Consider the following 25865-nt stretch of genomic DNA (forward strand, 5'->3'; position numbering starts at 1 on the left):
CCTCCCAAAGGGAGGGACCTTGCCCTGGAATGGGCACAGGGCAGAGTAAGGATGGTGATACAGTTTGGATATTTGTCCCCTCCAAATCTCATATTGAAATTTGATTGCCAATATCGGAGGTGGGGCCTGGTAGGAGGTGACTGGATTGTGGGGGCAGATCCCTCATGAATGGCTTAACACCATCCCCTTGCGGATGAGTGCACTCTCGCTCATTTCACATGAGATCTGGTTGTTTAAGCATCTGAAACCTCTCCCTTCTCTCTCTTGCTCTTCACCATGTGACACGCCTGCTCTCCCTTTGTCCTCCACCATGATTAGAAGCTTCCTGGGGCCCTCACCAGAGGCAGGAGCCATGCTCGTACAGCCTGCAGAACTGTGAGCCAAGTAAATCTCTTTTCTTCATAAATTACCCAGGCTCGGGTATTCCTTTATAGCAACACAACAATGGATTGGCCCAGATGGCAGGGAAGACTCGCCCTCTACAGTGAGTGTGCTGACCACACGCAGGGTACTGTTCTAAGTTATTTGCAGGTATGAACTCATCTAATCTTTATAGAAAGCCAGTGTGGTAGGTGCCATTATTCTTCCACCTTAGCAAAGTGAAAAGTGAGCTTTAAGTGACTCTTCCAGGTTCCCCTCTGACCCCTTGGGCATAGCCACACCAGGTCTATAGCTCTACCTCTCTGAAGAATGGGAACCAGTTCACCAACACCACCTTCAGGAGATGACTCTGCCCCACTGGGAAGCTCTCTCCTTGACGCGTGCTTGGAAAGGTGAGCTCTTTGTCTCTCAAGGAAAATATTCACTTTGTATTTTGGGAAACAGAGGAGTTTCTCCTGCTTTTCCTCTCTTCTTCCCTTCGGTCACTTCTGTGGGATACACAATAAGAGACTGGGCAATAAGAACAAAATTATGTGAGAAGAGGCGGACTTGGGTTTAAATCCCAGCTACAGCTAGACATACCCGTCGCTAGCTGTGGATCTCTGCAAGTGACTCCTCTTCTCAGTTTCCTCAGCTATAAAAGAGAGATCATATCCACCTTGTGGTACTGTCATGAGGATCAGGGAAAAGCATATGAAGCATCTAGATCACTGCCAGGTGCCTTGGTTTATAACTGTCATTATTTGGCCACTTCTTCATAGCATCAAGCCCTTGTTCTGCGCTACTTCACCTAGGGAGGACTCACCTTCCCTGAGGCTCCCTAGTTCTCTCACGGGTGACGTGGGGACGAGAACAGTTTACCTGCTGTGCATGATCACTGTGAGGGGTGGGTGAGGTCACCGTGTGAGCATTTAACACAGTGCCTGGCGCACAGCACGTGCCCCATCAACTGTGCCCTTTACTCTTATCTTTATCATCATGATTAGCTTCTCCCAGGAACTGATAATTCACTGAAACTCCCAACAGATCACGAGAATTATTTCCCAGTCACAACTTGTGGGAGGGAAATATCTGGATGTTTCTCTTTCGTAAATATAGGAGCTGTCAGGCCAGTGGCAGTGGCTCAGCCTATAATCCCAGCACTTTGGGAGGTGAAGGTGAGCAGACTGCTTGAGCCCAAGAGTTTCAGACCAGCCTTGGGCAACATGGCAAAACCCCATCTCTACAAAAAATACAAAAATTAGCCATACATGGTGGTGTGCACCTGTAGTCTCCTCGGGAGGCTGAGGTGGGAGCATCACCTGAGCCCGGGAAGGTCAAAGCTGCAGAGAGCCATGACTGCACTACTGCACTCCAGCCTGGGCGACAGAGTGAGACCCTGTCTCAAAACAAAAAAAGACATTTCTACTTCCATTTTAATGGTCTTTGTGTACTTGTGTCTCCTATTATGAGCCACTTCAAATCTTTTTGAAAGGAGGCAGAGTATAGAAACAAAACAGCTCCATGGTGAGAAGTAACACGGACCATTTACCTTCTACATCCAGTTGCATTTGCAGGACGGCTGTGTGGTTAGATTAGCGTCTGCAGCCTGCCATCCAAGGCTTGCCTCTCTGGATGAGGGTCACTAGTCTTCTCAGGAATGAAGCCAAAGCCAGGCCCAAGCAGCCGAAAGGTAACTCTATCCCTAACAACAATTACCTAGTCGGTAGAAAGGGCACTGGCCAAGAGGAAGCCTTCTCCCAAAATCATCACCTCAAATTCTCCAGTTTTATACCATAAACCTCGGAGTAAAAGTCTGCATTTTGTTTTCCACAGAATTTTTAGCAGCATGATGTCTTTTTGAAAATTTGCCTTTTCTTCCTATCAGTTTTCCAACCATATGTAGACAAATTCAGCTGTAACGGTTGAAATGAGAGAGCCAGTTAAGTGAGACACTCAAGTTGTCGCTGCATTTTAATAAACATAGCACACAATGTGTTGCTACACAAACACCATTCATAAACCTGAGTCACAGGTTTCAGATGGGAGCTGGGGACGTGTATAAATAGCCTGTGTATGTTAAACAGTAGAAAAGAAAAGAAGTTTGGGGAATAAGGTCAAAATCATTGTGCCCAATTTAAACATCATAAAAATCTCAGCCTTGTCATTATTTACAACCCCCAGCATAACTCCCACCCAAAAGAGAATGCCAAATGGAAAATTCTAAATAAGATGATGTCCCCACGTCGACCTAAACAGTACAAATGATGCAGCATCATAAAACGAAGTTATAATTATGTTGTCTCACTTCCTGGCTGCCGGATGCCCACGGTACAGAGCAGCCACTCCACAGGATTTTCTGAGCTCTGAGCTGTCTGGGGTTTTTGTAAGAACATAGCTTTGACTAGCATTGACCAATTGATTTGCATTTAATGGCTCTGTGATGGTTTGAGGTGGCAAAAGAAGAATACAACTTATGTGGTGGAGAACTAACACCTTGAACATGTTGCAAACATTTCAAAAATCCATTTTTCCTACATTCACCCCTCCTCAGCTGAAAATAGCCCAGCAGGCTCAAGGCTGGTTACAGCTGAAGGCAAATCCCATACACCCTCCAGCCCCTCCCATTTGAGAAAAAGGGCGTGGCCACGGCTTGGAAGAAAGGCAACAAGAGTCTTGGGCAGCCAAGACATTCTTGAGGCTTTCAACAGGTCCCTGCAGACTTGGCCTTGACTCTGGGTCATTCTGTTCCTTAGCAAGCACCTTGCGGCCTTCCAGCCTCCGCTCCCATGGCCCAGGAACTCAGTGTGAACTTGCAAGGTGCTGTTCAATGAAGTGGATTCAGGAAGCAGCAATTCTCTCTCAGGAAAGGTCTAGTGTTTCGTCACCTACTCCCCCACACCACTGATGCTCAGAAGGGCTCTAGGACCCCGTGTGTGGAATTCGAATGCCAAAGATTGACAAACAGGGTGACACAGACACGCAGGGTTAACTCAGCTCCCGGCTGCTGCGTGATCCCAGCTCCCATTCAGTCTGACTGCCTGCCGGGTCTATTTCTCACATATCCTCATTCTGGTCCCTCCTCCAGTCACCAGCAGAAACACACCTCTCCGTCTCAGGCCTCTCCCATCTCAGTCTCTGATGACGTGCATGGTCTTTGCGTTAAGAGCTCACTAAAGTGTAGATCATGCTGAATGCAAAAAAAAAAAAAAAAGAAGAAGGTGTTAGTAGAAGCCCACAGAGGACTCAGGCTGCCCCTCAGGAAAGGGACCTTCCAGAGGCCAGACCCCTTGGCTTCTCCCTCATTCCTGTCACTACAGCATCTCGCCGACTCCACTACTGTGCCCTTCTACTTCCCACAACACTGGAATAAACATTTTTTGGGAGAGCATATTGTATCCCTTGGATAAAAGATGTGAGTGCTCTAAGTGCCTATTATCATTCTCATCAGGATGATTATTATGTTGTTTTCCTTTTTGTGCAATTGCAGGGCAGGTCTAGGGGTGGAGGTGGGGGTGCAGTGGATTCTTTATGCCACCAGCTGCCATGTGCTTGCGTGATGGCTGTGTCCAGGGGCTCCCAGATGACGCTGGATAATACGTTAGTGGTGGGGGAAAGATCATCATCGCTATTGCAAAGGCCAGCGTGGGAACATAAGCCCTCTGGGCACCGGAACTCAATGAATTCTTGATTGGGTAACTCCCTGGCCCTCCTATTTTTAATGGACTCCAGGAATTAAACATGCATTAAAAGTGTGTGACCTAAAGTATTACCCCAATACTACTAAGAGTGGGGTGAAGGGGACATGTATCCCTGTGCTCTTAGTAAGGGCTTCAGGTTAATTTTGCAAGGCTGAGGAATGATCTGCACCAAAATATACCTCTTTGTCTATTTCGCAGAAAAAGAAACCAACTATCTTTTCACATTATAGTGAGACAAACAGATTCATCTAAGAAGTAAAACCAAAGGAAAGAAAAGAAAAGGTTTGACTTCTAACCCTATGCAGCTGTGGATGCCCAATAAGCTCCTCTGAGTAGCTGAAGTTCCATCTTCAGGAACCTCACACACCTCATGTACACAGAGAACCACTGGTCAGACCTGGAGCAAGAGGGACTTACTCTACTTGGGGAAGCTGAGGGCCAGATGAGGAGTGACAGCAGGGGGAAAAGCCACATTCTAACTCTAAAGCCAGTGCTTTTTGCATGACAGTACTAAGCCTCAAGTGGATACCTTTGTTTACTCACTTTCATTCATTATGCCAGACACTATTCTCAGTGCTGGGGAAAATGGTGAGTGTGCAGCCCCAATTCCTGCCTTGAGGAAGCATACAGCTAAGCTGTAACAACAAACCACGAGGATTCAGTGAGTGCCAGGCACGGGCCAGGACACTGCAGATGCAGAGGTGAATGAAACCAACATGGTCTCCAGTGTCAGGGAACAAGTAAACCATAAATAACATAGATGGAGAGAAATAAACCTGAGGAGGGACAGGCATGATCCAGAATAACCACGCAGGAGGGTGGTCCTACTACCTCAGGTTTGAAAAAAAGTCTTTCTACAGAGCAGACACTGTTCACACTGGGCTCACTAGCTAGTATTAGTATCTGCATTAGCTAGTCCTCTTCTAACACAATCCTCAAATATCACCTGGTCCACAAGGCAACCCGAGAAGTGGGGCGATGGGCGCCATGCGGTCCAAACAGGATAGAAGAAAGAGCACAGGCTCTGAAGCCAGATGTTGCTAATGATTAGCAGGGACCTGAGACACATTTCTTAACCTCTCCAAAGTCCTCAGGAGCCCCTCAGGAAGCTCAAACTATAAACTATCAACCCCGTCTTCCCTGCTGTTGTGTGGGTCTCTAGCCCCTGAGCTCAGTTCAGACATGGCTCTGCATACACGAGTCCTCTTCCCTCCCTCCCACGGTGGGCTGCGCTGACGCTGCTGTGCTCTCCACCAGCTCCGGATCTGAGGGGCTGGCAGCTCCTAAGGTGGGAGAAACAGAGTCTTTTAAGCAGCCCTAAAGAGTACCAAGGGGCCAGATTCAACAAAGAATGTGCGTGCCCGTGGCGGCCACCCAGGGTCCCAGTGAGGCTGCAGGAACTGTTTCCAATTTTGTTTTAGAAACAAAGCGATTAACACATGTATCATGAAGGCAGGGCCAAACTGAAGTAATGAACTAGAGGACAAACAGTCAAACAGACTGTCTGGAACACACTCGGTTACAGAACAATCACACCCATCTAACTGAGAGGAGCTGCCAAGACCTCCCCACCCCGCCCCCTCCCACCCCCGCAGCGGAGCGCACACAGCCGCTTCCCTCCCTGTGAATTCATATGCCTTCTTCCCCGCGACGCCTCAGCTCCAGCAGTTACTGCAACAAAACTGAAATGAGGGAATGTCTCGCCTCTGTCTTCATCCACACTGAGGTGGATCCCAGGCTAAAGGGGCAGGGGCAAATGAAAACAATGGTCTCGTTCTGTTGGCTTAGAGGAGAGACAGTGCTGTCTCTGGGGACAGGCCACTCAGCCCATGACTCAGCAGAAGGGGAAGTCTGTGGCTCCACAAAGAAAACAGTGTTGAGCACACTGCAGGGAAGAAACCTAACCTCCAAGGTGTCAAGTCCCTAAGCCCACAACGGCTTTGTCCACGCTCTGTAGGTTTCCCAAGACAGGAACCCATCTGACAAGCCTTTGGTTGTTAAATAGTTCAGACTTGGAGTCAGAAAGACATAGGTGAACCCACTGGGCACCGTAGAAATCTCTGGAGGCTTCAAAGACCGTCAGGCTCCCTGCAGACTGGAGCAGTAAACAACCCAGAGCACCCCACAGAGTCTGCGGACACTGGGGATGTAAAGGGGAGAGAAGGCAGAACCAAGTAGAATGCTCCAGAGCCACCAAGGTGCGCCTCAGGATTGTCCAGAGAGCTTGTTTAAAACGCAGAGCCCAGCCCTGGAAAGTTTGAATAGGTAGCTATAAGCCCAGGAATCTGCATTTTTAAAAAGCACACCTTCCTCCTTTCCTTACCCCGCAGTTTGATAAAGACTTTTCTAGAGGTTTTCTAAGATAGCCAGCAGTTAAGAGCTACTGGGCACGGTGGCTCATGCCTGTAATCCCGGCACTTTGGGAGGCTGAGGCGGGTAGACCACATGAGCCCAGGAGTTCAAAACCAGCCTGGGCAACATGGCAAAACCCTGTCTCTACAAAAAAATACAAGAATTAGCCGAGCATGGTGGTACATCCCTATAATTCCAGCTACTCAGGAGGCTAAGGCAGGAGGATCCCTTGAGCCTGGAGTTCAAGGCTGCAGCAAGCTATGATCCTGCCATTGTAGTCCAGCCTGGGAGACAGAGTGATACCCTCAAAAAAAGAAAAAAGGAAAAAGGAAAAAGGAGTTCAGTCTTTGAAATCGGACTCAAGATGTACTACTTACAGCTGTGACACTATTAGCTGGAATTCAGGAAAATTATCTAACTTCTCAGATTCAGTTCATTTTTCATATGTGAGTGAGGATAGTATTTATCCTATAAATTGAGCAATACATACAAAGCTCTGAGCACAAAGCCTGGCTCATCTTTAAATGTCAGAACTTTGGGAGGCTGAGGCAGAAGGGTCACTTGGGCCCAAGAGTTCGAGACGTGCCTGGGCAACACAGTGAAACCCCATCTCTACAAAAAATTTTAAAATTAAAAAAAAAAAAAATTAGCCGGGCATGGTGACACACACCTGCAGTCCCAGCTACTCAGGTTAAGGTGGGAGAATCACTTGAGCCGAGTTCAAGGCTGCAGTAAGCAGTGATGGCACCACTGCACTCCAGCCTGGGCAAAACAGTGAGACCCCATCTTTAAATAAAAATTTAAAAATAAATAAAAAATAAAAAATGCTGGACAAATGCAGCCACATTCTGGCCTGCCACAGCCCAATCCAAACCTAGGGGTGGTGTGCAGTCCAGCATCCCGACCCTTTCTCCTCTTCACCTGGCTGCTGTCAACCATGCCCTTTTGAAGACATCACCAGGAGGTTTGGAGATCACCATGGCCCTGCCACAGGTAATGATGGAATCACAAGTGACAGGTGAGAGTCCCCAGAGATGAGCCAAAGACGAGCAGGAAGGAGGAGACATCTGCGGAAAAGGCACTCTCTGGGGTGTCAAACCACAAGACGGTCTGTTTATAGCTATCTGCTTAGTTAGGATGTTCTGAGCGGAGAGGTGAAAAGAGGGGAGACTCCTGAAACGGGACTGCAAAGTCAGCAGGTTTTTCTTAATTGGAATGGTGTTATGTAATATTGGGAAAACTGTAAATGAAGCATTTAGCGACCCAAAATGCCACTTTATGAACCGTGACAGCCGCTGTGGGGCTGGGGAGGGGAGTTTGGGGCCTCTGTTATGGTTCCCAAGAATCCTTGCAAACAGGCCACGGGGCAAGGGACAGTGAGGATGAGCCCGAGCCCCTGTGGCCACAGGCAACCTGCTGGGCTGAGCTGCAGAGTTGTGAGAGGCAGGAAGCCCTATAGGGAAGAAGGAGTAGCCAACTGCACTTCACCAGTTATCTCCAAAGGGATGTTGAGAGGGTGTTTTCACTGCGTGGCCCTAAGGATGTGCCAATCAGCAGGCAAGGCCTCCTGCAGGATCTCCTGCCCCCTTGTTTATACAGAAGCCCTTGCTCCTGAGCCAGAGTCAGACAGCTGGGACCACACCCGACTGGCCATGACTCCCACCCTCGCACGCCATCTCCCAAAGGCCCCCTCCCAGAGGCCAGCCTGAAATTCTCTTCCTTTTGCTGCAGGAGTCAAAACCACCAGGAGGGGCAGATACTCACCAGTAAAGGTAGTAGAAGAAGGAGAGGAGATAGAAGGCCAGCTTACACCAGGCCTCCTTCTGACAGTAACTCAAAGTGTCGGCATTCATGACCACCGGTGGGTCGTAGGCTAGTTCTGAGCTATCTGCCGGACAGTGGAAATACCTGCAGGGAGAGAGGACATCATTGTCTCTGAGGTCCTGGTACTTCTGGCGTCACCTGGGCAAGCCCTTCTGATGCAGGGCTTCTGTTGAGCAATCCCTGCCAAGCAATTGCCTGCCTTCTGCCCAAATCACAGTTGAAGCGCCACTGAAGAGTGGCTCAGCCACTATCTTCCAGCAGGTAGTAAATCCCCAAATACTCCGATCCACTGGCATCATGGCAATTTCACCCATATACAAAGCTGCTCCAATAGAAGGGGAAATGTGTCACCTGGCGTTGCCTGGGAGTCTGAGGAAGAGCCGCCTCTCAGGACAAGTGCAGGCAGAGGTACGGGGCTATACCACCACTGCTGGGACACCACCATACCTCCATTCTACCCTAAAACTACTTTACACAGACCCTTACTGAAAATCCTGAATACTTTGGGACATCCTATTCTCACTTGAGTGTAGAGCAGTTTACAGGTGCTTTCCTTCTTGATAGTGGGACCTAGAACTCAAAAAGAACATCAGCCATCTGTCGGGAGAGAGTGGGCCCCAGACGGCAGCTGGGTGAGTAGAACGTAGGTGGGAAAGAGGAGGAGGGGGAGCAGCTAATGCGAACTGTGTGTACTTCAAAATACTACGTTCCCCAGGCTCACCTGGCCACAGCCCTTGAGGAGGGGAGCCGTCAGGCTTGGTGAGACCTGGGGCAGGAGTCTGAGCCTCCTGAGTCCCTTGGGAAGTGGTCACTGCCCCCAGGACACTGCCCCCAGGGACCTGGCCACAGCCTCCTGCCGAGCCCAAGAACAAAGTCCAACTGGAATCTCTCAGTGAGTTCCTTTTTCAGTCATTCTGGTAAAGCCACCCAGAGGCCAGAAGTGCAAATAAATGGCTTCCCTGGGTTCTGGACAGACAGTGGTTCTCAACGGTGGTAAAGGGCCCAGGGAGAGGGCTCCAACCGGGAGATTAATCACACTGGCTTTGAAGAACATCCTGCAATGTGGCAACTCGCAGATCCGGCATCTCAGCTCCCTCCTCCTTCCCCTTCAGAGAATTGCACTGACGTTATCTGTCACCGACACTGTGCTGAAAAGAAATCACAAGCCAGATTCGATGACAACTGCCAGCTCACAGCCCTCCAGGCCACTCATCTCTCCTCTTCCTGGGAGCCGATCTCAAAAGCTATTTGCTGTCACTGCGGTTTTATTCCCAGGTGACCTCATTAAGTAGAGGCAGAAGGGCAGGGTGGCCATGTGGCTCCATGGAAAGAGCAAAGGCCCTGCCAGTCACCAGTCACCACACTGACTTTCCTTGGGTCAGTCATTAACCCATCTGAGCCTCAACTTTCTCATCTGTGAAATGGGGATGGAATTGCCCACTGCAAAGGGCTGTTGTGACCATTACGTGAGGTGATGTATGCAAATAACCTGGGAAGAACAGGTACTGAGTCAACAGCAGACAGTTCTATTTCCTTTAAGCAAACTAAGAGCCAGAGCAGGAGGGGACTTTCTCTGTATGTGAAACGTCACTGGTCTGGACCTGTTGGGAAGGAGAGGGAGTGAAAAGGGGGATAAAGGGTGTACAAGGGCTCTGATTTTTAAAGGACTCCTCCCCTCCTCATTCTTTTTTTTCTTTCATGTTCTGAGAACTTACTAATTGCCAGGAACTAGACTAGATCCTGTCAGGGATTCAGAAAAAAGGTAAGACAAAGTCCCTATTGGCAAGGAGATTACAGCCCCTCCCTTCCTCCATAGAGATCAACTTTCCAAGTCTACGGACACTGGCTGCCTCTCCTTTTCCTCCATTTTGGACAAGCGCTAGCCCCACGAAGCAGTGCCCTGATCGATGTTTTGTCCATTAATCACATTTCTGATACCCTGCCTTGACAGCCCCCTACTTGAAGGACCTTGGGACGAACTCCTTTCCTGGGGGAGAAGGGCCAGCCCCTGGGGCAGTGTGTCAGGTGGCAGGGACTCAGACTGGAATTCGTACAGAGGTGGGGCGTAACCTCAGCCCTGCCACGTCTGAGCTGAGCAAGACAGGTTAAGTTGACTTAACCTTTGTGAGTCTCTGTGTCCCCATGTATCAAACACAGAAAATGAAACCCAGCTCACTTGGTTGTTGTGAATCCTGGATCTTCTATTTGACTTCTCTCTAATTCAGATGAGAGCAGATTGCCTTTACTTAAAGTGAGGCTTCTCGATGTAACCGAATCTTTTTCCTTCCTCCCTAAACCTGAGATTTTTTTCTACCCTGCTGGCCCTGGTCAATGGCACCATCGACCTCCCGGCAACCCAGCCTGGAGGCTTCCTCTCCCTCACCTGCACCCAGTTACGGGCCAAGGCCTATCCAGTTCACCTCCACAGGTTCTCTTGTTCTCTCACCATTCTGACTCCCACTACCTGGGTCGAGGCTGTCTCACCTCTCCACCTAAAGTTCCCATCGTAACCCCCTCGTTGGATTTCATCCTCAATATTTCACCCTCTAAGCCATCCTTTACACTGCTTCCCAGGCTACCTTCCTAAAAATCAGATCAGGTAATGCCATCGTCTTCTTCTAAAGCTTCTGATCATTTTCCATTACCTAGAGAATAAATGAATTCCACCTTCCCCATCAAATCATTTCAGGCCCTCCATACCATACTCTCAGCTGCCTGCCAACCCTATCTCTTCTTATTTCCCTCCAAGAACCCTCCATCCAACCTCACTGAACAACTACTGTTTCCCAAACACAACAAGTGCTCTCTTAACTCTGGGTCTTTGCACATGCTGGGCCCTCGCCCTGGAATGTGCTTTTCCAATGTCACTCTTGAGTCTAATTTCAGTGCTTCTTTCTCTATGCTCCTACCAGTATTCCTCATATGTCTGTTAAGAACATATTTCCCTCCACCACTAGGATGTACGTTCCTTAAGGGTAAAAGTTTTGCTTTACACTTAACATGAAATCCCTCACAATGCCTGGTGTGTAGTATGTATCCCGTATGTTTTCTGAATGAAGGAATGCATGTCTTAGGTGTGGCTAAATTCAAGCCAGATTTTATGGTACAATAAAAATGATAAAACACTTTGGGGTCCAATGCTCTGGCAGCAAAGGGTCAAGGGCAGGCAACTTATCTGCACAAATACCTTCTCTACTATTTTGATATTCCCCCACCTCTGCCTCCTGTGTCCATATGGTGACTCTATTTTACAAAAAGCCAAAAATCACATGATCTGACGCACGGTCTTAGCAGGGAATAGAATCTATGAAATTATAACTGTCCCAGAAAATCCAGCCCATCTGGTAGGTGCTTTTTTTTTTATTAAGATATAATTTACATACCATAAAAGTCACCCTTTTAAAGTGTACAACTGTACAATTCAGTGGTTTTTAGTATATTCATAGAGTTGTGTAATCATCATGACTATCTAATTTCAGAACATTTTCATCACCCTAAAAAGAAAACGTTTGACCCATTAGCAGTCATTCCCTATTCTCATTCCCTCCCAGCCCCTGGCAGCCATGAATTTACTTTCTGTCTATAGATTTGCCTATCCTGGACATTTCATATCAATAGAATCATGAAATCTGTGGCCTTTTGTGTCTGGCTTTTTTCACTGATACTTTCTTTAGGGCTCCATGTTATAGCATGTATCAGTGCTTCATTTCTTTTTATTGACAAATAATATTCCATTGTATGGATAGATCATATTTTGTTTCTCCATTTATCAGCTGATGGGCATTTGGGTTGGTTCCACTCTTTGGCTGTTGTGAATGCAACTATAGATGCTTTTAACACTGACCTACAAGGGATGGGGTTGTGGCTAATGAAACCAACAAAAAGGGCCTTTCTTTATTGGACCTGCTGCCTAAGAGCAGTTTGGGAACAGGCTTTAAAGAGAGAGACCCAGAAAGGAAGGGATGATTGGAAGGCACTAGAAGCTGTCTATTTGGGTGACATCATCACTGGAGAGCAGGCTTCCCTGGCAGAAAAGACAAAGGATAGACCAGTCCCAGTCTGACTTACCTCCAGAAGTGATAGAAAAGTAGAGGGACATTCAGCCCCAGCGTGAGCCACTCTTGCGCACACAGGAACATAATGCAGAAGAGGCTATGGATGGAGTATTCTGGCAGCACCAGCTGAAGAGGGAGCAGAGACACAGCCCTGAGTTAGAGGAGGAAAACGCCACTCCTGCTCCTATGGCAGCTGACTTCTGCCTGGACACTGCCTCTCACAGGCGGTTGACACAAAGGCCCTCCCTGCAGCAACATAGAGCCACTGCCCCAACACAGATCCATTTCTGGTAAGTTCTTCTTTTTATGGCACTCCTCTTTTTATTATACCCAAATCCAAATGACACAAATCCTCAGTGCACTACTTACTATTAATAGAATACCACGCTTGCTCCTAGGGGTCACCCATGGGTGGCCACTGGGAAGACTGGAAGAGCTGGTCCAGCCCATGTGTCATCTGACCCAAGGCAGGACCACTAGGAGAAATACTGCAAGGGTTTCTAATGAATCCACAACTGCCCCGCTCTTGTTTTTCTGGCCCCTGTGTATCCTCCTATAGTAACTCACAAACCTAAAGTGAATATGTACATTTATCACAAATATAGGAGGGTCAGGAAAAAATGGCCAGCCTCAGGGGGCAGTGGCATTTTGCCTGATGGTGGATGGAGCAAGAGGAACGAAAGAAAAACAACAATTAGCAATGATGAAGAGGGACAGTGTAGCCTCTGGGGGAAAAGGGAAGAAACTGATCCTGACCGAGAAAGACCTGATGGTGGGAAGTGTGACCAGCAGGAAGACTAAGCTCTCCCACCTCCAATCCAGCCACCCTGGTATAAATGGGTGAAAGGAGCTTAAAATCATCGAAAAGCTGCTCCCAAGGGTACTTTCATTTTATCAGAAATCCAAGTTGTAAGCTAAAGGGTAACTGTAAGGAAGAAATTTGGCACCTAGACCAGCAGTAGGGAAGGCTACAGATATAAATGCACCATTTTACCCAGTTATATAGGGAGATATAGATATATATTACTAAATATATTTATTTATGTCATATATAAATATACTTTGTATTGTTTAGGCTATCATGAATACTTTGATCTTCCCATCAAAATCTTTTGAAACATCCTTCAAGGCCCATCTCAAATGCCACTTACTTTTTTTTTTTTTTTTTTTTTGGAGACATAGTCTTTCTCTGTTGCCCAGGCTGGAGTACAGTGGTGAGATCTTGGCTCACTCTAACCCCCGCCTCCTGGGTTCAAGCAATTCTCCTGCCTCAGCCTCCCAAGTAGCCGGCATTACAGGCGCCTGCTACCACGCCCAGCTAATTTTCACATTTTTCAGTAGAAAGGGGGTTTCACCATGTTCACCATGTTTCACCATGTAGATTGGTCTTGAACTCCTGACCTGAGGTGATCTGCCCACCTCGGCCTCCCAAAGTGCTGGGATTACAGGTATGAGCCACCGTCCCCAGCCTCAAATGACACTTTCTATCGGGAGCTCTGCCCACCCTCCCTTGTTCCTCCACCCTCCCCTGTACCTCTGGGCCCCACAGTATGTTTTCTGACCCCCTCCCAGGGGTACTTTCCATAATCTATCCATTGTGGAGTCATCATCCTCTTCCCATCTTCCAATACAGATAGACTCCTCTGTCCAGCATTCTGCAAGCCATCTTAGCCAACGTCTATTCTTTTCTCATTTCCATTTGCAAAGCGCCTTTGTACAATGCATGGCAGTTAGGAGAGACTTAACAAATACGTGGTAAAGTGCACTGAACTGACCAAGAGCATATGTTTACAACATGGCTGGCTGGCATTAGATATGCAGCCTGTGGTTAGAAACTAAGATTTCTTTGGGTGGAGAACAAACTCCCTCAAACCATCCCATTTGGGTATGGACCATGACTTTGGTCTCTCAATTTAGTTAGATGAGCTAACTACCCCAGATGGCAGACACAGAGGGAGAAACACATACGCACACATTAAAAATAAAGACATGCACAGCACACGTGTAAGACATTTTGTAACTATGGGGCACCTTCTTTATTCTCAAAGTCCAGTGTAGATGAATTGCATTAACCCTCATCTTAGACTTCTCAGGCAGTCACCTGAGGAATCAGAGCAAAGGAGCCATCATTCCAGAGGTGGTGACCCTTTGTGGGTGAAGCGGGTACCACCAGCCCCTGTGAATCTCAACCACCTGGCAGGAAGGGGCACGCCATGTCCCTATTGTATCTCCTTACAGGACCTCAGAGCTGTGCTAACCAACCCTATCTACCCCCAGCCAAGGCATCACCCTACCCCCTCCCATTCAAAGAGAAAGCCCACTTTCTCAGAGCTGGGTGCGCCAGCCCCGGGAGGCAGTGGCTGTGAGTTCTGCTGTGCACATCTCTACATTTTCTAATCATCAGTTTCAGCCACTTAAGCTGAGGCAATTAACATGTTTAGAGACAGCCACCGTGGGCCTGAATCATCCATTATTTCTCCATCTCCATCTCCAATTCCAATGACAAATCTCGGACTGATTACACTTTGGATTTCAGGTCCCACTCTTAATCACCACTGCTTCTTCTCTCTTTGGGGCTTGATTTATTGTGGAGGCTGCAACCTTCCAAGCAGGGAGGATTTATCACTGTCTCCATGTAGAGGAAAACTGCTTAATGCAGGCCAGCTAGTCACGGAGGTCTCCAGCCTTTTGGAGGTTGGGAAAAAAGCTGAAGAATTTATTCTGCCATTTCAGGTGGCTTCTCTAGATGACCTCTTACTGCCTAGAACACTGAACAGGATCTTTACAAGTAGAAGAGGCTCCTCCAATTAATCCAGAGACTTTTAGGAGTGACAGTGACCTTTTGATACACATACTGATCCTTGCCTACTTCCCCAGCTGCTTCTTGTCACAATGATATGGAAGAGGTAAGGAACCTCTTCCTTCTAGACCAAATGGAAATCAGCCAGGCCATTTGCATGAGGCCTGCACCATAGCCATTACGGCTGCCTCCACTCACACCCAGCACTCAGCCTTCTGGAAGGTGGTAAGGTCTCATTTTCCAGCTCTCAGGGGTTGGGGCTGCTGATGGGCTGTGGGCAGAAGTGATGTGGAGAGAAGGCCAGACCACTTAACGGCTGATACAAAATTCTCCAGAGTCTCTTTTCCTTTTCCTCTGACAAAGCAAAAAGCATTTAGGATGGTGGGTACTCCATCATCCTGAAGCCACAAGTAAGGAAAGAGGCCCCCAGGCAACTCATGATGGACTAGAGTGTGAGCAGTAAAGAAACTTGTGTTGTTTTAAGCTGCCAAGAGTTGAGTGTTGTTGTTTTTTTGCCATAGCATGATTTAACCTATCTCATATGATACCGTCAGCAAGCCCCAGACTGAGTAATCAATGGGAAAAGCAAAGTTGTGTTCTTCACTCTTTATCCTCCCCCAACCATCCACTTAGCCCTTCCTTAACAAGCCATCGAGGCTGGCAGGACACAGCTCCCCTGTCACTGGATATGCTCGGGCAGGGGCTGAATAACCACCAGGCAGGCATAATGCTCATTCATTTGTGTGGGCAGTCAGACCAGGAGTTCCCTCCCAACTCTGAGAGTGTCTGTTATACAAAGACCACCCCTAAAGCTTCCAAGCAAAATACAGAGATGCTGATGCAAGCACTCACCACAGCCCCATGACCCTGAGTCATCCCTTAGCTTTGGAAAACACTTTTTTTTTTAATAAGAGAAGCTGTTGAATGGTGCCAATCTCATTCTTTCACTCAACAAATGGAGAAACTGTTTCATGCAAGCCACAGCCTATTGAATTGCCATGTATTATTACCCTGCTTTCTAGAGTCATAAATCCTAAATCTCAATATAAGTATTATGGGATTACTGAAAGACTGCAATTCATTCCAACCACGGGGATCATGGAAGGTTTGTGATCAAAGGGAAGTTGGAAAGGTCGAGTAACACTTAATCACGTATGGGAACTGGAGGTCGGCATCCTAGAAGTGGAACAGTGAAAGCAAAAGCATAGAGAGATGGAAGTCACTGGTCTGGGGTGGCTCCTCAACAAGGCCACATCAAAGGGCCCTTATTAAAGGACATTAATGATAACCAGTAAGGACTGTGTAAATGCTAACTTTATTCCACCTGTCCTGACTTCCTGCCCAGATGCTAATAGTCAATTTTCATTTGCTGGCAAACATTTCCACCTGGATATCCCACAACCACTTTGTGCTAAAATTCACATTCCTGCCAGTACCTGCAAACTTTATCTCCTAAATTTTCAACTTCTACTAACCATACCATCTCTGACTCCTTCTTCTCATCAGTCTCCATATGAGTCTGTTTCCAAATCTTGCTTCTTCACAGCCACTTGCATTTGTTCCTTCCTTTTTATTTATCCTGCCCCTGGACCTCCTCTCCAGGCTGGTGCAAGAACCTTCTAGCAGGTTTCCATCCCTGTACACATGTGCCCTCCATCCAACAGAGCAGTATATGCCATGCTCACTCTAAGCTGTTGTCCACAATCTTGTTTTTCCAGGAATTTTACTTGTCTGCATTCTAAATATTTTATTTCTAGTTATGAATCCTCTCATTCATTCATGTATCCATTTGTTTGCTGTTTTGTCCTATCAATGACCTGCAGCTGGTTGGTACCCTTTATAGATTATGAAAACAATGGAATCATGTGCCAAGTCCTGTCTTATTTTCACTACTGTGGTGGAGAGGGGCATCAGGGGTTGTGGGAGAGATTCTTCTTACCCCCAAAGGAAAAGAAGTAGAAAGGGGATGCTTGGAGTTGAAGCAAGTGAATAATGTTCCTAGTGGAGAAAAGGGATTCCCTAAGATCAGGAGAAGGGAGAAGATGAGGGAGATGGAGAGGCAGCAAGCACCCCTGTTGTTGGAGATCTGTCTGTTCCTGGCTCTCATCATGCCTTCCAAGGGCACAGGATTTCTGAGGGGCTGGTGTCAGCATGCCTGGGACCAAACACATTAAAAGTCACAACTATGGAAGCCACAGGGAAGCTCCTGGCGCTGAGTTTATCTTGCAGAGAGTGGAAGCTGTGAGACTCTGAGTCTCCACCCATCTCTGAATGCCCTTGTCAACTCAGACAACAAGCTTTACAGCTGTAATCCCATAAGTCTCAATATATTAGCCCAGTGTCTCAAAGCATTATATAAATTCCTACAGTTATATAATACTCAACTGTGTGCTATTTAGAAAAGCAGCTACCCATGCTGAGTCTTACTTTCCCCATCTGTAAAATGCCATACCTACCAGCCAGGGACACAGGATATACTATGAATGACAGTGCTCTCAAAAGTGAAGAAGCCTCCAGCAAAAGACGACACCACTATTGTGTCATAATCATTATTATCATTATTATTTTTTCTGAGATAGAGTCTTGCTCTGTCACCCAAGCTGCAGTGCAGTAGCACAATCTCGGCTCACTGCAACCTCCACCTCCCAGGTTCAAGTGATTCTCCTGCTTCAGCCTCCCGAGTAGCTGGTACTGCAGGCATGTGCCATCATGCCTGGCTAATTTTTGTATTTTTAGTAGAGATTGGGGTTTTGCTATGTTGACCAGGCTGGTCTTCAACTCCTGCCCTCGTGATCCACCCGCTTCAGCATCCCAAAGTGCTGGGATTACAGGCATGAGCCACCATGCCTGGCCGGTCATTATTATTTTTAATAATCATACACTAGATGATGACCATTCTCAGGTGGATAACTTGTTGCTCTTACTGTGAAAGGCAATGAAATGACCAGAACCAAAGTTGGTTTCCTGATTTTTCGATTCAGTCTCCTGACTCCCTCTGATTGAACCAAGCTCCAGCTTCCTCAAGTAGGAAGAGAAACCAAGGGCTGTTTCAACAGCCTGCCTCTCAAATCATAAAAAACCTCAGTCCTTGCCTGTTTTCAACAGCAATAATCCAGTTCTGTGTGTCTGCCCTAAGGTTTATTTGCCCCAGGAGCCAATGAGTGTGGAGAAAAAGATAATATATCTTCTATTTGATTCCTCAGCCCATACTAAACTGGCCCTAAAACAGAGGATCCCTCTGGGATGCCCAGGACGAAGTCAATATTCCCAGCATGGAGATCATTCTCCATTTGTTCCCAAATGAATATCATGCACGTGAGTATCTCCAAGCACTGTCAGGAAACCACATTCTGGGCCCCTTTGCTCTCAGGAGGCCACATGCTCTTTAATCACTCTGGATGAAGGTCGTCTTTGGACCGCCTGCACCAGCCTGGGCATCCAGGAGGGCTGCCCAGCCCCGTAGGCCCTGCTGTGTCAGGGACTAGCACCCAACCTCAAATGGCACGATACAGTAGGAACACTCCGCCAGCTGGGACTTGGGTTGGGTCGACTTGAGTGTTCCCTATTTGTTGGTGCTGGCATATTAAATATTTTGACCTCCTGGAATTTGCATCAAAGTTTATTAAATAGTTTTAAGCCATAAGACAAAGGCTCTGCTACATAAGCAACTTAACACAGAATCACCTAGTCTAGAATGATAATCTTATTTAACATTTTTTTTAATTTTTTTGTTAAGAGATGTGGTCTATGTTTCCCAGGCTAGTCTTCAACTCCTGGGCTCAAGTGATCCTCCTACCTCAGCCTCCCAAACTGTGGGGATTACAGGCGTGAACCACCATGTCTGGTCCTAGAATAATTTAAAAAGTCACCATAAAATTAATATGACACCTACTGATTTTATGTACACCAGGAACTGTGGATGTGACTCAGAGCCCTTTGCTGTTAGCAGCTCTCCTAAATGCCTGGACCAAGTATTGCTTTGATCTTGGCCTTCCATGGCCAGAATTGGACCCTCATGGCTGACCACTGGGGCCTGGGCCACTATTCAAGGGAAACCAGTGGCAGATTATTGTCCCCATGGGCCTGCACCAGGAACACGAAGGAAAATAAGTTAGAGAAAGCAAGAGACGGTTGCCCTCCTGAGTGACCCAGGACCTGAAGACAGAAGAATTTTCCTCCTGGCCTGGGGAGGCCCAGTGGTCAGTGACGGCATGAAGGGCAGAGGAGTGACAGGCTGCTTCCAGCCCCAGAGGGGCTTTCTCTCCAGGCCTTCCACTTTTCCATCCCATGGGGCCTCTGGTTTCTCCCTATGTTTTCTTCGCTTACCCTCCTTGAGCACATGTAATCCACACTGTGGATGTTCCTGTTGCTTCTTGGCACCCACTTGGACTCATTTCCACCTCTGCACTGAGAGAAGGCAGCACAGGGAGGAAAAGGCACAGAGAGAGAAGGAGGGTTAAAACCAGCACCCCTGCTGCCCACTGCTCCTGGCCACCCAGGGTGTGATGGCCCAGAGGCCCCTGTTGGGACTTAGCTGTGCCTGACACATCTGTAACCGGCCACACATGCTCCAGACACTGTCTTCGTGGACTGCTCCAGGCTCCGCTCTTGCCCTGCCCAGCACCCTGGGAGCTGCCTGACCCTTCTTGTCCTCACTGCTCGTTGGGGACCAGCTTCCAGCCTGACTGACACTGACTGGCTCAGGCACCTCTAGCCCCACTGTCATTTCCCTTGGGGCCCTCACCGCCAGATGTACCCTGTGCAGGGGATGCAGCCCAACCATCCTGCATAAATTACAGATCCCAGCCAGTCGACTGGGGAAATTCTCCCGCTTTGATCCAAGAGGAAAAGCATGTATGCACAACACCATGAGGAAGAAGCCTTCTTCCATCAGAATTCACGGGTCTCAGCTTGTTTCTGGAGGAGTAGGAAACCAAGGCAGGAGGTGACTGACTGGGCCTAGTGCCCTGCTCTACAGCCTGGCCGTTCCCACCCTGCCTCCCACCCATTTCTTTAAGCTTCCCCATCTTTTAGCAGTGGTTCTCAAACTTCATGGTACTTTAGAATCCCCTGGAGCTTTTGCTAAAACCCAGATTGCTGACTGCACTCCCCCCAAGTTTCAGATACAGTAGATCTGAGTGGGGCCTAAGAGTCCCCCTTTCTAACAAGGTCCCATGTAAGCCACTGAGAACCCTGCTCCTCAAAGTGTGGTCCCTGCGCCAGCATCCAGTTTCTCCTGGGAGCTTGTTAGAAATGCAGAATTTTGGCCCCATCCCAGACCTACTGAATCAAAGCCTGCAGTGTAACAAAATCCCCGATGACTTACATGCACATGAAAGTTTGAGAAGTGGCTGCCCAGCACTGATTCCCAAAATACGGTCCCCCAGCCACCTGCATCCAAATTGCCTAGGGCACTTGTTACAAATGCAGATTTCCAGGTTCCACTCTAGACTCTTTAGATAGACTCTCTGGGTCAAGAATCCGCATTTTTCAGAGCATTCCAGGTGATTTTGTTAAACACTTGAGCTGAGATTCATAGACCCAAGGTATGAAGAGCGTACAAGGGTCGCCGGGCCATAACACCTGGAATATGCCCAATCCCATCTGAAGAGCACACGAGGCAGATGCTTCTTTTTTAAAACCCCTGGTATGAGGCCTCCTCCCACCCAACCCTCCCAGAGGCTGTGGGTCTTCGCCCACATCATGAGGGTCCTGTGCACACACAGCCCTGCTCACTAACTACTGCTTCAGGGGCTCAAGTCTGGGCAACCAGCATTTGCAGTCAAAAGCAGTTGTCTCTGGCTCCTGGCTCTCCCACACACCACCCCGTGGGAGAGCACCCCTGAGGCTCCCCGGGGTCCTGCAGCCCTGCAGCTGGTGGTCTCTAGTCTTGGGGCGTTGGCTTTGGCATATTCCTGGGATGGAGGTGAGCTCTCCAGCATCCTTCCACCTCCAGAATCCCCACTCCAGTTCTGGCCAGATTCTTTCCACCCTCCACAGGCCACCTCTTCATTCAGCCTCACAAGCTCCTTCCACCTGTCTCTGGCCCTCCTGGTGTCTCAATGGACACTTTATAGATCTGTAAGGGGACAGCTTCCTTTTAGGACCAAACCTTTGGACTCCAGCCGTGCTCTGCCCACTCCTCCCAGCCTTCCTTTTATAATTGTTTTCATACAGCATCAAGACACACTTGAATTTCAAAAGCCTCTGACAGTTTCTTCACACGCTTGTTAAATTACTGAACTACCTAAGATTTCACTCAGGGAGGAGATGAGAATAAAAGCGCTTTCTCAAATAATACCACATATTTTAAGGGACAAAATTCTCCTACAACTTGCTGGCAATTCAGAGCTTCTTAACACTTGTAGCTTCCCACTCCTTTTCTTCTTTACTTTGAGCCAGAGATGAAGGGAGTAGAAATCATGCCCAGACTATAGGGAGTGATCAGGCAAAGACTCAGATGGTTTGAGAGGACAGGCACTCACCTGTCCTCTCAAAATGAGGAGGGCAGTGGGGTTAAGGGTTCAACAAGCCTTGTTCCGGTGCTGGAGAGCCCCATTTTCACACTCATTCAGCAAATATTTATTAGAAGCACTTACTAGGTGGTGAATGCAAAGCCATCCAGCTGGGGAGACTCAATGTAAATGAACAGGTTTACCACAGGCTCTATGAACAACAAACACGGAAGCCAGAGGACAAACCGAGGCAGCACAGGAGCACTCAATGCAGGAGGAAAGGAGAGAAGAAACCATTGTTCTGAGTGAGGAAATGAAGGAGGGCCCCTTGGAGGTGACGGCCTCTCAAGTGGAGATTTAAAGGATGAGTTACACTATGGAAGGCAGAATGTGGTGGCCAAAGTTGCTCCCAAGGGACACTCAGAGCCATCCTTTCATTCAGGGGCTTGAGACAATCACTTTTTCCTTTAAGTCCTGGAAAGAAAATCTCCGTTCCATCACGTGGGCTATCCCTTATACATCTTCCAGGGAAACGACATGGCGACTGGAAATCCTTTCTGCCAGTCTCTTTTTAAACCTGGGAGACTTCCAGGGAATAGTCACAGTGATTTTACCTGACAAGGAAGAGCATGGTGACAGGAAGGGGAACAAGGGCAGAAACAGGTCATCTTCTGCCTTTAGTTACTCAGCACGGGGCAGATGATAATGAGCCTCGACATCAGCCCCACCTGCCTAGAGCTCGCTGGGAATTTAGCACAGCTGAGAGCTCCGCCCTCCTCTCCAACCTGTCCCACCCACGGTGCCCACCCAGCCCAGAGTGAAGGGAAGGAAGCCCAACTCTGCTTAGAGAAGAGGGTTCCAAGTCCCCAGGGCCACACCTCCCCACTTCCACTGCCCGCTACAGCCGCATTTCCCAGGTGAGGCTCTGCTGCCAGGTCTCTTATGTAACAAGAACCTGATGTTTCCAGAGGAGGGAGTTGACCTCATGCACCGCTGTGCTCCTTAACAGAGTGAACCTGGTATAAGCCTGAGTCTTCAGCAGCACCATTAACTTCTAAAGAAACTTTTCCAGGAAAAAAAAAAGATGATTATCCTACTTAACGCTTATTAAGTGGTGTTAATTACCTGTTACACTCAGCAGGTTGGAAAAATTTTGCCCTAACAAAGAAAAGAGGGTGAATTGAATGAGAATGGGAAGTTCTGGCATTCGCAAAAGAAACACAAGCTGTCATCATCATCAATTAATATTTATCGAGTGCACGTACAGGGGAATGGGCAATTTGCTGAACGTCCTGACCCAGAGCCCTAACTGCAAGAACAAGACGAATGGACACAGCCCTCCCTCCCGTGGCCCAGGCAAAGGGGGTTGTCTGAATTCGAGCACATGCATATGTGTTTGTCCAAAGTCTGGCAACAATTCCTATTAGCTGGACTGTGCCAAGCTTTACCACAAGTCTGATTTAGCAAATTAATATTTTGAAGAAAAGACAAAATAATATTGTAACTTGCTTCCAGCAAGGGATTGAGTGCCAGTGTCTTAGTGAAAACAGTAGTAGATTAAGGAACAAGAAGCTTGGGCTGTAGCCTGGACTATTAAGAAACTACAGAAACTTTGGTAAACCATTTAACCTCAATAGGCTCAGTCTGTTCATCTACAAAATGAAAATGATAATAATAATAGTAGTATCTAATTCATAGGACTGTTATGAGTATTAAATGAGTTAATACCTGTGAAGCTCTTAAAATAGTTTCTGGCACAGAGTAACACTTTATAAATAATAACTATTACCTGTAAGAGGAGGCATTTGACCTGTACAATCTCTACAGTCCTTCTCAGTTCAAATACTCCATATAGTTTTAAAAAGCAGCAATTCAACTCCCTTGAAAATTAAATCAATAGATCTTCCTTTTCACTCTCTAGTGCTTGCAAATTTTAAAAACCCTCTTCCTCCAATAATTTTTATCCCCAGAAACACCATGTGTTCTGGGGAGTCTGACCATTTTGTGTGTCAGCAATTACCACTCCTAAGTAATAAAAGCTCCCCATACTCCTGAAGGAGGATTTTTCTCACTTCTCGAGTCAGTACTGTGCAGGTGTAGGTGTCTGTGCCATTGGTTTGTCTGTGTGTGTCTTTGTGGGTCTCTCTCCATAAAATTGTTCCATCAGCACAGCGGCCAGCACATAGTAGGTGTTCAGCAAACTCCCCATTTATTCACTTAACAGATATGCATCAAGAGCCTACTAAGAGGGTCAAACACTGTGGCAGGCACTGGAGGTGCCAGGATGAGTTCAATGAGCCTGGTGACAATGTTCCAGGCACCCCCAGGCTGATGGGAGAGACCGACAGCTGAACACCGGACCATGCCGCAGCCAGCACTCACACACTGGTGAGTAGGCAAAGGGGTCAAAAGCCACAGCCTATAAACTACAGGTAGTGGGGAAACCAGAGGCAGACACGCAACCTGGCAGGCACACATGGAGAGGGATCCCGCTGCAGAATGGTGGAAACACCTGGGGCCATCTGTGAGTCTTGAGAATCACTATGACAAACTGCCACGAGTCCCGGGAAAACCCTCTGCTCCCACATCAAAGAACAGGCTTCACGCAGGAGGAAAGAACTGCCCCTTTCTCCTGAAGTGTCACCTCTTCCTCCTCCTCTCATCCCCCGTCACTGCCTCCTCCCACCAGAGCCACCAGTCTCCTCCTAACTGGTCCCCTCACTTTCACTCCACCGTAAGCTATTTTTCACCAGTAGGCAAAGTGATCTTTTTGAAACATAAATTAGATCATGTCACTTTTTGGCTTAACCCTCCAATGTCTTCCCACTCCTCCCAGAACGAAACCCAAACTCCTTACAATGGTCTCTAAGGCCCCACAGGATCTGGCCTCTGTGCCCCTGGGCCCCACAACTCGCCACTCGCTCCCCTGCTCACTCCACCCAGCCACACTCGACCCTTTGTTGTTCCTCAAACCCAGCATGTCTGTTCCCACCTCAGAGGCTTAGCACGTGCTGTCGCCCCTGACTGGGGAGCTCCTCCTCAGATATTCGCATGGCAGTGCCTTCTTCATTCAAGAATCTACTCAAGGTCACCTTCTTAGATGAGCCCTCCTTGCCGATCCAGTATCGTCCCTCTCCTTATTTACCTTAATTTTTCCATGGCTCTTAGCATCATTATCTGAAAATGTACCTATTGTGCGTTTGTTTACTTGCTTATTGTCTATTTCCCACACTTGAATGTTCCATAGGGAAGCTTGTCTTTTTCATTACTTTACCCCCAATTCCTAGAACAGTGGCTGGCACACGGTGCAATTTTGTTGTTGTTGAGTGAGAAAACAAATTGGCCCTTTGGTCATTCCCCACACAAGCATAGCTATCACCATCATTGAGCTGATTTCTGAATATGAAAAACCATAACAGCCATCCCAGTAACTAAGAAATGGTGTTGACTCGACACTAATTTAGCAGGCCCCAGGTTCAGTAGGTCTGGCCTCAGTGTATCTCTCTGTTGTACATCCACAGGCTGAAGCTGTAGCTCTGGCTGGTCCCTTACAGGTGAGTACAGTTGGTCACAAAGGGTGTGGACAAAGAAGAATCCATGCAAATTCAAACTCAGCTCAACTCTCCAAGCTTTGAGCACCCAATGCTCTGGATTAAATATGGCAGGAGGCCCAGCAAAGACCTTACAATAGATCGGGAGAGATAAACCGAAAACCTAAGTGACTATATAATCCAAGGCTGAATATAGGGAGAAGCAAAATAGAAGGATAAGCATAGTAGGGTCAAAGAAGGAGGGAGGTAGATCAGCCAACACTGGCCCTTGCTGGGATACACACTGCTATGGACCGAATATTTGTGCCCTCCGCTAAATTCATATACTGAAGTCCTAATCCCCATTGTGATGGCATTAGGAGGTGGCGTCTTTGGGAGGTAATTAGGTCATCAGAGTGGAGCCCTTATGAATAGGATTAGTGCCCTCATAAGGAAAGACACTAAGGAGCAAGCTTCTCTTCTCTGCCGTGTGAGGATACAGTGAGAAGGTGGCTATCTGCAGATCAGGAAGAGGGCCCTCACCAGAACCCAGTCATGCTGGCACCCTGATCTTGAGGTTTTAACCTCCAGAACTGTGAGAATAAATTTCTGTTAAGCCACCAATCTATGGTCTTTTCGTTGCAGCAGCCCAAGCACGCATGTGCATGCACACACGCAGACACACACACCAAATGCCTCACTGGAGCTTCCTCCTACTGTTCCCCACTGTCGCGGCACAAGGGGTGAAGGAAAAGCTGCAGGAAAAGGCTGGCCAGTGTTATGAGAAG

General features: G+C 47.7%; 2 protein-coding genes across 3 annotated transcripts in view; one reads left to right on the forward strand and one right to left on the reverse strand.

Moving 5' to 3' along the window:
• The window catches only part of NVL (nuclear VCP like), a 549783-nt gene that overhangs the window by 21899 nt on the left and 502019 nt on the right, over positions 1 to 25865 (forward strand). The gene's annotated exons all lie outside the window — the stretch shown is intronic.
• The window catches only part of LOC129028076 (protein cornichon homolog 3), a 126575-nt gene continuing 103031 nt past the window's right edge, over positions 2322 to 25865 (reverse strand). For both annotated transcript variants that reach the window (XM_054474219.2, XM_054474230.2), the window contains exons 4-6: positions 12306 to 12418; positions 8178 to 8321; positions 2322 to 3550 (exon numbers count right to left, since the gene is read on the reverse strand). In XM_054474219.2, coding sequence (XP_054330194.1) covers positions 3523 to 3550; positions 8178 to 8321; positions 12306 to 12418 — 285 coding nt within the window. In that variant the 3' untranslated portion in view covers positions 2322 to 3522. The remainder of the gene's footprint in view (positions 3551 to 8177; positions 8322 to 12305; positions 12419 to 25865) is intronic.

Source organism: Pongo pygmaeus, chromosome 1 (assembly GCF_028885625.2).
Source record: "Pongo pygmaeus isolate AG05252 chromosome 1, NHGRI_mPonPyg2-v2.0_pri, whole genome shotgun sequence".
In the NCBI taxonomy this organism is placed as follows: Eukaryota; Metazoa; Chordata; class Mammalia; order Primates; family Hominidae; genus Pongo; species Pongo pygmaeus.